Genomic DNA, 14,040 nt, shown 5'->3' with positions numbered 1-14,040 from the left:
TCTGTTTGTCCGCGCTCAGGAACAGCATCGCTGCGTCCGCCGTCTGCGCCTTCAACCTCAGCGCCGTCGCGCAGGTGTTCAGAGGGCCCTTCAAGTTCCAGGAGAACTCGCGCTCAGCGTGGCTGCCCTACCCCAACCCCAACCCGGACTTTCAGGTAAAAGGAATAATGTAATCATGCACAATTTTTTTGGAGCCTTTGTTTGTTTCTTCTTTTTTTTATCGTTTTCAGATGCAAAAAAAAAAAAAAAAAAAGGATCATTTGAAAAATGAGTTGACGGCAATACTTGGGCTTTGGCCGACGCGTGCGATTTGAAACCAGAGTATCTGTTTACTGTTCTTATCATCTTAGTTGATTATTTGTGCCAAATTAAACTAAACACCCTCTAGAATTATGGTTATGATCTCATAAAAAAGCTGAAATAATTGGCCAATTTTTGTATATTAAGTAAGACTAAGTGCAATTTGTACTCTCCAACTCTCCAGTGTGCAAGTATTTTAATACATTAAATATGTTTTCTATTGTTTTGTCTTTCTTGTGATGTGTGCCCTTGGGTTTAGAATTGTTATCATCATTAGTAGCAGTAGTAGTAGCAGTAGTAGTAGTGGCACTATTACAAGTTGTTGTGTCTCTCTTAATGGCTTTCCAACACCTCAGCTCTGTTAGCGTCAAGTCTGAATTTGCAGGTCGATTTGTAAAGTCTGCACAAGTTCCAAGTCAGTAAAAGTCAGTCCCTCGCGTCTCATGTTCACGCTCGAGGTGATTCAGGCCCAAAGCCGCTGCTCAGTCAGCCAGACAATATGTGTTGCTGAGAGCCCCCAAAGAAATGCATTCATGTTGTTGCTTCTGTGAGCGTGTGTGTGTGTGTTTGCCATGATGTGTCAGTCTCAGCCAGCGCCTCACTCTTGCTAATTTCCTCCCTCCTTCAACTACCGCTTTCTTCTCTGTGACCGCGACACGTCGCAACCGCTCCATTTAAAACCCACCAACTTTTTTTCTTCCTTTTTTTTTTTACTGCGGCGCGGTCGTTCCTTTACGATATTTCGCGCCTCCCCTAAACCGCAGCCCCTTTAGCAATAAACTCCCTTGTTTTCCACAAGTGGCACTTGACGCATCAGGGAAAGAGAGCCGCGCATGGGGGCACCTTATCCCCCTTTTTAAGACTCCGCTTTGTTGCTGATGACACAGTGGGAACATTTTTATTAGCGGGAGTGTCTCTCTCTGTTGTCGCAGGCTTAGCTGATAGCGAAGGGCGCTAATCCACGCGGACCCCCCCGCACCCCGCTGTGAGGGATTGAATTCCCCTCTGGGGATGTCGCTCCCAGCGGAGTGGCACGCGCTACAATTCCACGTGCTCCCTTCAATCATGTCTCGAGCCGTAGCCGCGCGCGCGCATTAGCACGCGCAATTGAAAAAGGAGTCGGTTTATGGCCGAGGGAAATAGACAAATCTATCATCTTATTTGAAAAGAAAATCAATTTTCTCCTCCTGGAATGGACACTGTGTCCCGAGCTGCGTGCGCCACAGATGTGTCACGAGGTGACCGCACGCAACGGTGAGGCCGCGCGGCCCCTCAAGGCCGACGCGGGATCGCCGCCTCCCCGCCATTCTCATATCTCGGCGAAGCCGCGCAAACACAATGCCGCCGCACTTTATCTAGCTTCCCCTGGCGTCCTCATCAAGCATTTGTCAATGTTGCAGGATTAGATTTACGAGCGCAGAATTTATAGCCCGTGCCTTCTATTTATTTATTTATTTAGCTTCCCCTTTCGCCGAACACACACACACACACACACGCGCACACTTGTTCACGCGAAGGCACACAAAGGCCCGCTGCGACAGCCAAAGCCACGAGCCGCCAACACGGGCCGTCGCCGATCGCTCCCAATGGCGACGATTACGGTCGAGAGCTCATCACGCGGCGGGCACACTGATCATTGATTGAGAGCTTTATCCTCCCTCCCTCCGCCGTCCTCCCCCACCTTATTTTTCCGAACCACACGGATTGATCCTCCTGGGTTTATTCAGGCTTTGAGTAATGTTCTCTGGGCGCTGGGGAGCTCACACCATCTCGCTGTTGTATGGGTTTTGTGTCACACACTGTAATTGCTTGCTGGTGAAACCCATTCGTCGCCGCGCCACACGTGTGAAGGGAAATATTTTGGCTGGCGCCTCTGCATTTTCTTCTTTTTTTCCCCCTGAAAATACCTCCAGAAAGTTTTGTTATCTTGCAAAGCTTAAAATTTGGCTTGGTTTATGGTTTTTATATTGGTAAAAGCTTAACATACTGCCCCTAAATACATCTATAAAAGTGTACTTGCAGTACAATTAAACTAATTAGATTTTCTTTTTTAAATATAAAAATACACATAGAGCAAGCGTCTTGCTCCCAGTTTATTGCCATCTTGCGCCACCTTATTTCTAAGGAAACCTGGTGTGGACAATCCATCCCGTCTGACAGAGCGTTTCGTTATAAAATATAAAATAAACCAACGAAGAAGAAGGCGGACGAGGTATCCAGGTTTGCATGCACAGGCCACCGTAGTTCACTGGCAAGCTCAGGAGAGGGATGGAGAGCGAAAGCTAAAAGCTTAATGTACTGCCCATAAATACATTAATAAAATTATTTACAATGGCTCTGTGTATATATAAAACTATGCATAGAAGCAAGCGGCTAGCTCCTAGTTAGCGTCCATCTTGCGCCGCCATTTCTTTCTGACTATTCCTTGAATACTCGGATCCCTGAAAGATTTTACATCCTGGATCTTTAAACGTTAGCCCAATCTCGCTGGCGGAGGTCAGAATGGGCCATTGAAACGGAGCCACCTTTTTTCATGCGGAGCCCCATTAGGAGGCGAAGCACGCAGCGTTGCGGACGTGTCTCTCACTCGGCGTGCCGACGATACGAGTGGGGGCGGCCGAGCGTTGCCAAATGACGCTTCCGTCGATCACCTTGAGCGCGCGCCGGGGCGAAATCGCCGCATCCGTCTTCCGGTAAACGTCCGCCCGTGTCACCGCCGGAAAGCCCTCGCCGGGCGGCGCCGTCCTTTGGCCTCGCGTCTGGCGGGATAAACAATCGTGCGAGACAAATTTGCCATTCGTGCGCATCCGGCGCAAGGACGGAGTCCCGGGTAGGACGAGTGTTATTGGACGCTCCGCGTGCTGTTACGTCCTTCACTGATCCGATCCGCCAACTCCCTGACGTGGCGAGGGGCGATGATCCGTCACCCATCCCGAGGTAGCCTTCAGCATCTCGTGTCCGTTGGCAGCGGGAAGGCCGGGAACTGATCTAAATGAAGTGTTCATGGTGCCGCCGCTGCTGTATCTAGTCAGCGGGAACGAATCTCTTCCTCAGGTCCAGCCGCGCTTGCGGGTTGACCCCGGTGCAGATTTAGCGCTGGGCCTCTGAGTCACATTTAAGCTAAAGTTCCAGCAATAACATAGGCGGTTTAGCGTCCGCGCCCATTGCGTTAAACACGCACGATTGGCTCTTCTAATCCTGCCAATTTAGCGTCCTTAGCGAGACTTATACCAAGGTTGACGCATTTAAGAAGGGATTAAGGCACAGCACACACATACCTGGCACGCTGGGTGGAACATTTCCGGAGTTCTTTGGGTTTAGGCCACATGTCCACGTTTGTAAGAGGCCAATAGAGCAGCCCGTAGAGAGCGTTCCTAAAGGGAGTCGTCCCGATGACTGACTGAAAGCAAGTTGCCAGCCAAGAAAACCCCAAATTACTGCTCTTTGTTCACTCTCATCCCGTCCTGATAAATAGCTGCCACCGCAGCATCCTCGCTAATGCCTCAGCCGCTGCCTATTTATCTTCTTTGTCTTCCTCCGCAGCTTTTAGGAGGCAGCTCGAAGCAGTTTTGCCCCTGCGGTTTTCCCGCCCTCCTGGTTCTCTGGGGAAAAAAAAACAAAAAACAACCCCTGCCGATCTTGTACAATTGCGCCTCATGATGAAAAACAATTTCGCTGTGGCTTTTTTTTTTTCTCTCGATTTGTTGAGCCGTCCCGCAAGCGACGCCACGCAACTAAACGCCACGTGTCCCCTCTGTCTGTCCTGTCCTGCCTGTCTCTCCCCAGTGCGGCACCATCGACTCCGGCTCCTACGTGAACTTGACCGAGCGGAACCTGCAGGACGCCCAGAAGTTCCTGCTGATGCACGAGGTGGTCCAGCCCGTGGTGCCCGTCCCCTTCTTCATGGAGGACAACGTGCGCTTCACCCACGTGGCCGTGGACGTGGTGCAGGGGAAGGACAGGCTGTTCCACATCATTTTCCTGGCCACTGGTAGGGGTTTCTTTTATGAAATGGCAAATGGTGAATGGACTGCACTCATGTAACGCTTTACAGAACCTCAAAGCACTTTACAATGGCCTTAGGGTTAAGTGTCTTGCCCAAGGACACAACAACAGACATTTGACAACTGCTGTTTTTGCGCCGTTTCTTTTTTTTTTTTTTTTTTTTTTTTTAAAGCATTTCCTCATTTGCTCCTTATGTAAAATACCCGAACAAGTCGTCAGTCTTCAGGAACCCACCCGGCACAAGTCATCCGTGAAGAAAGGGCCCATAAGAACCTGACAGATCCTCGAGCTCAGAGGAGGCGTCAAAGCGAAGTCCTCTGACTCCGGTTCTGATCACTCTTTACCTCCATGTGTCGTCCACATGCGACACATGAGATTTCACCAGGCGCGCTGGCAAGAGCCAACAGCTGTGTGTCATAAGAAGACAGATCGGTTATTAATAACACTCGCACAGGCACACACAGCTCTGGTTTAACCCCGCCACGTTTCCGACCCTGTCGCTGCCTGCTTGTCAGCACGGCAGCTTGATCCGAGCCGGTGAGGTTATTTTGCAACGTGGGTTCTGCTGTTGCGTCGTCGGATGGACGTCATTTCGACAACGCGATCGAGCGCGCCCGTTGCGTAACGCTTAATATCGATAGCCAGTGGTCGGCGTAGAGCTTCGAGCCGTTGCGCTAATGTGCCGCCGGAGGGGGCCCCGCTGGGAAACATCAGCTCCATCTTCCTCGTTGTTGTTATTTCAGGGCATAACGCAAAAGCGCGCATGCATGAACCTGCTCTAATGTGAAGAAAAAAGAAAAAAAAAAACCTCTGCCATTGTCCGCACAGAGCTGCCCACACTGCCCGTTTTCCCAGACAGTAACCAGACGCCAATGAAAACACGCAAAGTGCTGCCATGGCCGTGCAAGGCACCTAATCACATGCTGTTATGAACGGCTAAATGCTTCCCGCTGATTGGTTCTTTTAGTGGGGGGGGGGAATAAAAAGTTCTCCAAATGGGTTACAGAGATGTCAAAGTTGTTGCATTTTTGGATTACATTGTATTTTTCGTTGTTGTTGTTGTTTTTCTTTTTTGGGGGGGACTAATTGCAGACTTAAGCTCCGCGGTTCATCAGCTCTCCAGCAGTGAGTTTTGGCTTTTTAGTCCTGCGGCACTAATTTCCTCCCCCGCGGTTATGATGAATAAAATACGGGCCAAAGACAAAACAAATTGAAACGAAAATCACATTTCACAAAAAGTATTTTTTTTTGCAAGCCAGCTGCGGAGCCGTGGGTGGTGGTGTTGGTGGTGGTGATTTCACATTGCCCATTATATGCAGTAATATGTCCACACCCCACCGCTGCGTGGACTCTGCAAACAAGCTTTGATTGCGCTGCTTATGCAAAATGCTCAGCTCCGTACCGAGAGGGAAACTCTCCAGAGTGGCGCTTCACACGTGTCCTTGCATTACGGTCTGCCATTATGCAAAGCTGACTTGATCAGTGTTGTTAGGCAATAATGTGCCTCAGGTAACTTTTTCGAAATTAAGAAAACTTTATGGTTTGCCTCCCCTGGTGGCTCCGCTTTTCAAAGAAAGTGTGCAGTGGAAGCACGGTTGTTGCAACTGGCCCTCTGTGATGTCACAGGGAGCACTTGGGACCTCTCCGCCCTCCAGCGGCTGCAAACAGAGGGCTAACTTCCTGTTTTCCTGAAAATCCACAGAGTGCTCTAATAGCCATCCAAAATCAACCCAAGCAATAATAGATAGATAGATAGATAGACAGATAGATAGATAAAATCCACAGTTTGACCAAATAGTTCCTTCTCTCAGACTTTCAACTCACTCGGAATGCGAAACACGAAACCGTTCTCACGGTTGCAACATGAATTCACAGCCGCTTACTTTAAACAATGATCACGTTACTCTTCCTCGCTACATATAAATATATAAATCAAAACAATAATAAATGTCTCTGCACTGCTTGGGGCAGTGTTTCTCCCTCACATCCCTTCTTAGCTTTTAGAAACGCCGTCTTTTAGAAATTCAACCTTGCTCCCTCGGTGTCGCCGTGTGCACATCATTATTTTTGTACAACACAGCCGTGTTTGTTTTGTTCCTCCTATGTCTAAAAATCCAAAACTAAACGAAAACCTGCCCCACTCTGTAACCGGAACGGGCCTTCGATGTGAAAATAAAGGTCAGGGGGTTATTGGGGATTACATGTTTGTTTTTTTCTTCTTCCTCTGAACTACAAAAGTCCTTTTCTTGAATGTTGCTTCAAGGCAGAAGTGGGTCAGAAATCATGCCTCCAGATGCCAAACCGGATCCCAGGTCGCACCTGCGGCGCCGCGTGTTGATGGTGCAAGAGTGCCTGCCGCGGCCGGCGGCCACCGCTCTTTTTGACAATCTTATTTCAGCGGGAGGGCCATTGTTGCGCGGTTCACGCCGAGTTCACGGCACGGCTCGTGCACTTTCTGTCACTCCGGATGCGTATCCCTCAACGTTTTCTCCCCCATCTTTCTCTCTCCCCCCCCCCCTCCCGCAGATTACGGCACCATCCGGAAAGTGCTCTCGCCCCTCAACCTGTCCACGGGGAGCTGCCTGCTGGAGGAGATCGAGCTCTTCCCGCCCAGGAAGAGGCAGCCCATCCGCAGCCTGCTGATCCTGCACAGCCGCAGCGAGCTCTACGTGGGCGTGCGGGACCAGGTCATCAAGATCCCGCTCAAGAGATGCAGCTACCACAAGAGCCGAGAGTGAGCGGGGTGGGGGGAAAAAAAAAAGAAAAAAAAAGGAGCGAACGGCATTAGTCTCAGCAGGGAGCGTCTGGAGCACAAACGCGCGCACAAAGTTTTAAAAGTCTCTTTTATAAGATGCTTTTTTTTTATCGGCGGGGACCAGGCTCTGTGTGTGTGTGTGTATCTGTGTGTGTGTGTGTGTGGAGGGGGGGGGGGATTTAAATCCCCGTAAATCAGCTTTGGGCTGAACCGCCGGAGGTGCCCGCAGCTGCCCCTCCGTCGCCTTTGAACCGCCTGTTTTCAGCCTCTGTGCGCCTTTATGTGCGTGCGTGCGTGCGTGCGTGACATGGCGATAGGCTGTATCGAGTTTCCGTCCGTCAGGACGGGAGACGCTCCGTCAAGGCGTAAATATTCGCCAAGAGAAAAGAAAAAAAAAACCCGCCAGAGACGGAGGCCAGACGTGTGACGGCTCACCGTGCCTTCGGGATCCCATTCATCAGCGCCCGGTGATGGATGGGATCGTATATGGGGGTGATAAAGGAATGCGGTCGCACCTGCATTCCTTTATCACGCCCGGGCCGCCGCGATGACGGCGGCGGCATCGCGTTACGGCTGCGACCCCGTGACATACGTCTCCAACTATTAGGGCCACTTTCTCTGCTTGTGATTCTTTTTTGTTTCTTTCTGTCTTTCTTTGGACAGCCGAAATTCAGTACAAAGCACCCGCTGCACTCCCTGGGTGCATTGCTGACGTTTCCCTGAGGGGTTTTTTTTTTTTTTTTTAACCTCGTGGTGTCGGAAAGCCGCCACTGTGGTCAGCGGTTTGGCGGCACCGTGCGATTAATTAAGCTTCACCCCCCCGGGGGCCCGGAGGTGAAGGAGCAGGTATCGGCTCGTATCGTCTCCCCGCATCTGTGACTCGCTTCTTGTCATCAGGCCGAGACAGACACTACGTCAGCCCCCCCGGGGGATCATCGGCGAGTCTCCACGGGCAAAGGTGGTTCAGATTTCAGGTCCTCCATTGCGACTTCTGTTCCATGGTGTCAGGCTTTTTGTTGCCCCCCCACCCCCCCCCTTCCCCTCCTATCTGCTACAGCGGGGGGAGAGAGAGAGAGAGAGAAAAGAAAAAAACATGTTGTGAATATTTCTTTTTTTTTTCTCTCTCGCTGGTGCTGATAAGCTCGTCGAGGCGGACGGGCTTGCGCGTTTGTGCGCAACCCCGGCTGCAGATTACCTGAGGATTCAGCCGGCGCATTGTGTCGAGGCGTAATTGCGGGATGCTGACGCGCTGGAAGCATCGCAGAGCATTCGCGGCGAACTCATAAATAAAGAAAACCAACATTTTCATTCCCCTTTTACTTCCCCGTCTCCTCCCCCCTGCCTCTGCTCATCAGCGGCCCTGAAACTCCTGCTTCTCGTGCCTCCCACCTCCTCCTCCTCCTCGTCCAATCTTATCGCTCCTGTTTTCCTATTTTTACATCCATCACTTCCCCCGCCGCCTTATCTGCCACCACCCCAAACGCCGAGCTCGTTTTAATCTACCCCCGCCTCGACCCGACGTTTGATTTTGTGTCGCGTCGCCGCGGCGGAGGGCTGTCGGCGCTGAAATGCGACGGATTAATAGAAACCCCATTAAAAGAGAAAGAAGAATAAAAGTTCTCTTTACTTTCCCTCCGCCCCCCCTGCAGAGCCTGCGTCGGGGCCAGGGATCCGTACTGCGGCTGGGACCTGCTGCTGAAGAAGTGCACCACGCTGGAGGAGAGCGTCAGGATGAGCCAATGGGAGCAGAGCATCACTAAATGCCCCGTGAGTAGTCACAACCAGGCGTTCCTGGAGCTTTATCACCCATATGAAAAACACAATAATTCTCAGTCGACCTCCGCGCTCCGCTCGGCTTTTAATGTATTCCGAGCGTGCCATTTCTCTCCCCCCCCCGCCCCCACTCTGAAAAGCTATAAGTCACCACGCGCCTGCTGCCGCGTGCACAGCATGACTTGGAAGGCGGCGAGAGGCTGGGGGAAGAGAGTCTGGAAGGGCATCCGGGGACAGAGGGAGGTGACTTTAAGGGAGCGAAGCCCTGCCTCAGTCGTTCCCCTTTGGCTGCTTGTTCATCGGCACAAACAGCTCCTCCAATTTGACACACATTGAGATTTGCATTTTTTTATTTCACCTCCTCCTCACGGCTTTTCCAACCTGCCACTTTTTAAGGAAGGCACAGCAGAAAGCGCTCTGGGATCAGCATTCAGGGTGAATGCCGTCATAGCAGCAGTCCTATCAGCACAAGCGGCCGCTCGTGTGAGAGAAATAATGAAGAATGATGTGTTTCCCCTAAAAGAAACAAAATTGTTTTAGACCAAAAAAAAATGGAATTAATTTCTCCAACCCAATGTTCTTTATTTTATGAATAAGAATTCAGTTCAGCAAAATGATTGCTTTGTCCGGACAAAAAAAGGACATCTTTTTTATTTACATTTTTTTCAAAGGGAGCGGACGTGCGTCGCCTGCTGGTGTTTGCTATGCACAACTCGCCTCCGCTCCTGCTTTCAATCGGGCGTCAGAGCGGCGATGATACCTGTGTTTACCAGCAACAAGTCAATTACGTTTGATGGATTTTCATTTGGCCACATGCGGCCCTCCTGCCGGCCCCTGCATTTATTCACTTAACCTTGGTCTCACCCAGTCCAGTTCATTTACAATAGGCGTGAATTAACTTTGGCAATAATTACTTTGTATGCTGGGGGTTTCGGCGGCGGAGGCCCCAAAGAAACGCGAGAGAACGAAAAAGAAGAAGTCGTATTTTATCACAGTTAGTGTTTCACTCCCCACGAGTCCATTAACAGCTTCCAGGGCACTGAATGTGTGAAGCTGGAAGCTTGTCAAGGGGGTTTTGCACACAGATTCGCTCTGTGTGGGAACAAACCGCCCATCCATTTTGCCAACCTGTTCTCGACGGACCATCTGGCAACCAAGTCCTTAAGACTTGTAATGAAATGAGCAAATAATGATCCTCGGTGCACTTTATGCTGAAATCTTAGTCACGGCTCAGGGTCTGATTTTTTTCTTCTTATTTAAAGAACATTTTGTCCAAGGGTACTGAGAACCAACGCCGGAATGTCATTGCGTTCCCTTAGCATTGCTAAGAACTTCAACAAGGAACACGAGAAACTTTTTCATGCAGTTCTTTCTTCTTCGTGAGTGTTTAACGTGAACTTGCCAAGGGGCCAAAAAAAAATCAGCCACCTGGCTGTGGTCTCACATATCGACCGACGTGTGCTGTCGCTGTTTCAAACAACCACAGTGGTGTTCATAGTGCGCGGGTGCGCACAGTATCTTCGGATTGGCTGTGCCCACTTCAAGACTTCACTCACCAGCTCGCTTATTTTCCCTCTTCGCTCTCTGCCCCCCCACACACACACACACATGCCGGTGCAAAAATTGCTCTCCTCTCCTTCTGCGTTTTTGTTCATCCTAACCCCTTTACATCTGCGGCTGCAAATGTTGCACCAGCGGTGCGTCTTTATTTCTCTTGCAGGACATCGCCCATATTTCACCGCTCCAGGAACACTAGCGCCTTCCTGTCTGATGCCTCAGATATCTGCCACCCGCGGCTTTGTAGTCTATTTCGTCTCACATTTCCATCCTTTCAACGCTGCTATTCAGTCTTGATTTGGCTCTGAGACTTTCTTCTTTTTTTGTTTTTTTATTTCAAAAAAAAAAAAAAAAAAGGTGCAATCCAAACCTCATCACACATTTTTGCTTTTATGACACACTTTAAGCATTTTTTATTTTTTTTTTGCTGTTGTTTTTTTTGCACCTATTTGAGGAAAATTGATTCCCGCTTCCATCCAGCGGTGCAGCGGATGGATGCATGAGCAAAACACCTCCCTGAACGCATCGCTCTAATGCAATGACAGGGGTTTTTCCGAGAAAGGCCATTACCCTGAAGTGCCTTCCTCTTCCCCGCCGCGCACAGATCCGAAACGTGACGGTTGACGGGGGCTTCAGAGCCTGGTCCAGCTGGTCCATGTGCACCCACAGCGACGGCGGCGGTGGCGGCGCCGGCGGCGGATCCTGCCTGTGTCGGACGCGCGCCTGCGATAACCCCGCCCCCCAGTGCGGAGGCCAGCACTGCTACGGCATCAGCGTCGAGGTGGCCAACTGCTCCAGGTGAAAAAAACAAAAACACAATTATGGGCGCATCTGTCTCCAAATGAGGACGTTATAGCAGGTGGATGATGGATGGAATTTATTTATTCCCCCGCTTCTTCACACCTTGCTATCGGAGACCCGCCGTGCTAATCTTTCCTCTTTGCATGTCAGCTGTCGCTCATTTGAAGCCTCAAAGTGTTTATTGCACGGTTGTTATTCTCTTTCATTTATTATCTTTATATTATTATTAAATCAGCTGAAGCACGGAAAGCATCCTGCAGAATTTTAGCAGAGGTACGTGACCTGCCGCTCCTCATTGCGGGCGCAGCGTGAAGCCCGTTGAGGATTAGTTCCGTCTCTTGTTAATTAGTTCCTGTTCTTGCCGTCTTTGTTAAAATAACACCTCCGACGAGCCAGACTCCTTTTCTAATACCGTCGAACGCTCGAGTTTGTCACTGCGGTTCAGGAAAGAAAAGCGAGCGGCTTGGCCAGTTTAGTGATTCTACTCACTGTTCTCAAAAGCAATTATTGCGTTAAAGTTTGAACAATATCATTATTACCGCAGTGAGGAAACATTAAATGAAGTGAAAATCGTGGCCAACCCCACAATTCACACCAGAAGCTTCTGCAGAGCGTTCAAAGTTTTTCTTTGTGCTGCATTTTACTGTGAAATGTCAACGTGACACATCGGCTTCAACGCTGTTCAGTTCAGTTTGGTTTATTATTATTCTTCTGGTGTAAATTGGGGGCGACTCTCGCGACAAAGCCCCGTTTGACTTCCTGGTGTCGCGCGTGGCCCCGTCGGTCACACGACGCCGGCCCCACAGGGTCCAGTTCTAGTTCCTCCACGTGCACTCTCCAGCATCTCGTCTCTCCCTCCGCCCAGGAACGGAGCCTGGACCCCCTGGACTTCCTGGTCCCCCTGCAGCACCAGCTGCGGCATCGGCTTCCAGGTCCGCCAGCGCTCTTGCAGCAACCCGACGCCTCGCCACGGAGGACGAGTGTGTGTGGGCCAGAACCGCGAGGAGAGGTGCGCCTTACACACAGAGCACACATGCACGCATAAATCTCGGCAGGGCTTCGCTTACGTAAAGCGATTAGAGCAAACGCCTTCTTTGTGTGTTTGCAAGAAAAACGGCCGACCAACGAATTTGCAACTCCCAATTTTGAAAGTTAAAGAGTTTGTCTGCAACTTTTTTTTTTTTTTCTTTTCTTTTTTTTTTGCCCACCTCACGTCCGTCCGTCTCCGTGAAAGCCAATTACGGGGGAGAATGGGGTGGGAGTGGAATGGACCTGTTCTGTGATAATTATCCGGCTGTCACATACACAGCCTGCATTTTTTTTTTTTAAAGCTGCGGTGGCTTTGACGTTGCATAATAGCCTCCGTAAAGATGTTTGTGCGGTTTGCAGGCAATCTCCAGGGTCTGGAAAAAAAAAAATTTTACATCTTAAAAAAAAAGAGAAAGAAGAAGAAAGCGCAAACTTATTAAAGCGCAGTCGGACGAGCGTTTGCTGGCTTTTATTTGCAGTTTTCCAATTCAAACATCTGCAAGACGAAATGAAGATGAAAACATTTTTTTTTTTGCCTCTCGTCCTTTTTTTTTTTCTTTTAAATTGCTTTCTGAATTAACTGCGCTCCTTTCTCTCCATGAGCGTCACCTCAGCGCGATGCCCATTCGGAGGCTTTTCAGCCGCCATCGACCATTAACTGGGGGTTGAGGCGGGAAAAGTGCAAATAAATACAGGCGAGAGTGGACGGGGAGAATGAAACGGGAGAAGTCAATTCTTCCCAGTGGTTACCAAGGCAACAGAAACAGCATTGCAATGGGCAAATAATTGGATGTGGCCTTCGTGGATGAACCTCATATTATATCCTCCCTCCCACCTCCCTCCCGTCTTTTTGCACTTTTCCATTTCCTCACTCCTCTCCTCTAATCTCTCACCTTCCGTCTTTCTTCCCTGCCAACGCCCGGGAGGAAGAGCGCCTTTTCTCAAGGACTTCTCCTCCAGGGGCTGCGAGGGAAAAATATAAAGTGTCTCCACCGTCCAGTTACTCACCAACCACCCTCAAAAAAAAAAAGAAAGAAAGAAAGAAAAAAAAAAAAATAAGCAACTGGCTGATACCCAAGACAATGGGAGGCCGAGAAAATAGGTTTTCCACCCACCTCTGTTTTATTCCTGGACTTTCAATCTCTTTTGTTTCATCTTTCTCCTCCCTCCTCTCAGCTGTTACTCCGCGTTCTGCGCTTAAAGCGCCACGGTCCGGTTAGAGACCAGCTGCGAGGGAGGGAGGGAGAAGCGAAGGCGGGGGGGGCGGCGGACGAGATGGATCACGTTCTGCATTTTGAGGGAACAGGCGGCTGGTTGTGGCGGAAGGAGAGGAGGCGGTGAAACAAAAATGGAGCGCATAAACGTTGTGACTTGACCGAGCGTGCAGCCTTCAACCTGTGGTCGAGCTGAGCTCCGTTGCGTCTTTCAGGGGAAACGATGACGACAGCACGATCTTGAGAGATAGTGTGCAACGGCAACAACAGCGCATGAGAATTATGTATTATGAGAAAGAACTGGTTGCACGGTAAAGCCTCTTTATTTTTATTTTTTCTAAATCTGATCTGACGAAACTGACCGCGCCCGCTGTTTATTGTCACCCATGTGTGAAATAAAGCGTCCGCGCCGGCCTTTAATCCACGTGGAAGCCGCGGGTGAAAGGCGGCTTTATCGCATCTCTGCTCGCCCAGCCGTTACCCCCACCCCCGGCCCCGGCCCCCAGTCCCCCTCTTTTGTTTTCCTCTCGGAGGTGTCGAGCGTCCGCCAGACTCGCTTCCGCTCCTCCCACGTCGCCTCGTCTCTCTCTCCCCCCGTCGTGTTGA

The 14,040-nt window shown here is 50.2% G+C and overlaps 1 protein-coding gene across 6 annotated transcripts in view; it reads left to right on the top strand.

Annotated features, from left to right (window-relative positions):
- sema5a (sema domain, seven thrombospondin repeats (type 1 and type 1-like), transmembrane domain (TM) and short cytoplasmic domain, (semaphorin) 5A) overlaps positions 1 to 14,040 on the top strand; it is a 144,532-nt gene that overhangs the window by 82,192 nt on the left and 48,300 nt on the right. For all 6 annotated transcript variants that reach the window (XR_012929459.1, XM_076051153.1, XM_076051151.1 and 3 more), the window contains 6 exons: positions 20 to 155; positions 4,087 to 4,291; positions 6,832 to 7,039; positions 8,710 to 8,827; positions 10,995 to 11,188; positions 12,057 to 12,200. Coding sequence is in view for 5 of the 6 variants with exons in the window: in XM_076051153.1 (XP_075907268.1) it covers positions 20 to 155; positions 4,087 to 4,291; positions 6,832 to 7,039; positions 8,710 to 8,827; positions 10,995 to 11,188; positions 12,057 to 12,200 (1,005 nt within the window). In the remaining variant the exon portion in view is untranslated. The remainder of the gene's footprint in view (positions 1 to 19; positions 156 to 4,086; positions 4,292 to 6,831; positions 7,040 to 8,709; positions 8,828 to 10,994; positions 11,189 to 12,056; positions 12,201 to 14,040) is intronic.

This window comes from Nelusetta ayraudi, unplaced genomic scaffold (assembly GCF_046127955.1).
Source record: "Nelusetta ayraudi isolate G7.1 ecotype Tasmania unplaced genomic scaffold, CSIRO-AGI_Nayr_v1 ptg000132l, whole genome shotgun sequence".
NCBI classification, from domain to species: domain Eukaryota; kingdom Metazoa; phylum Chordata; class Actinopteri; order Tetraodontiformes; family Monacanthidae; genus Nelusetta; species Nelusetta ayraudi.
The sequence above is the reverse complement of the archived record's forward strand: the minus strand, read 5'-3'. Positions and strand labels throughout refer to the sequence as shown.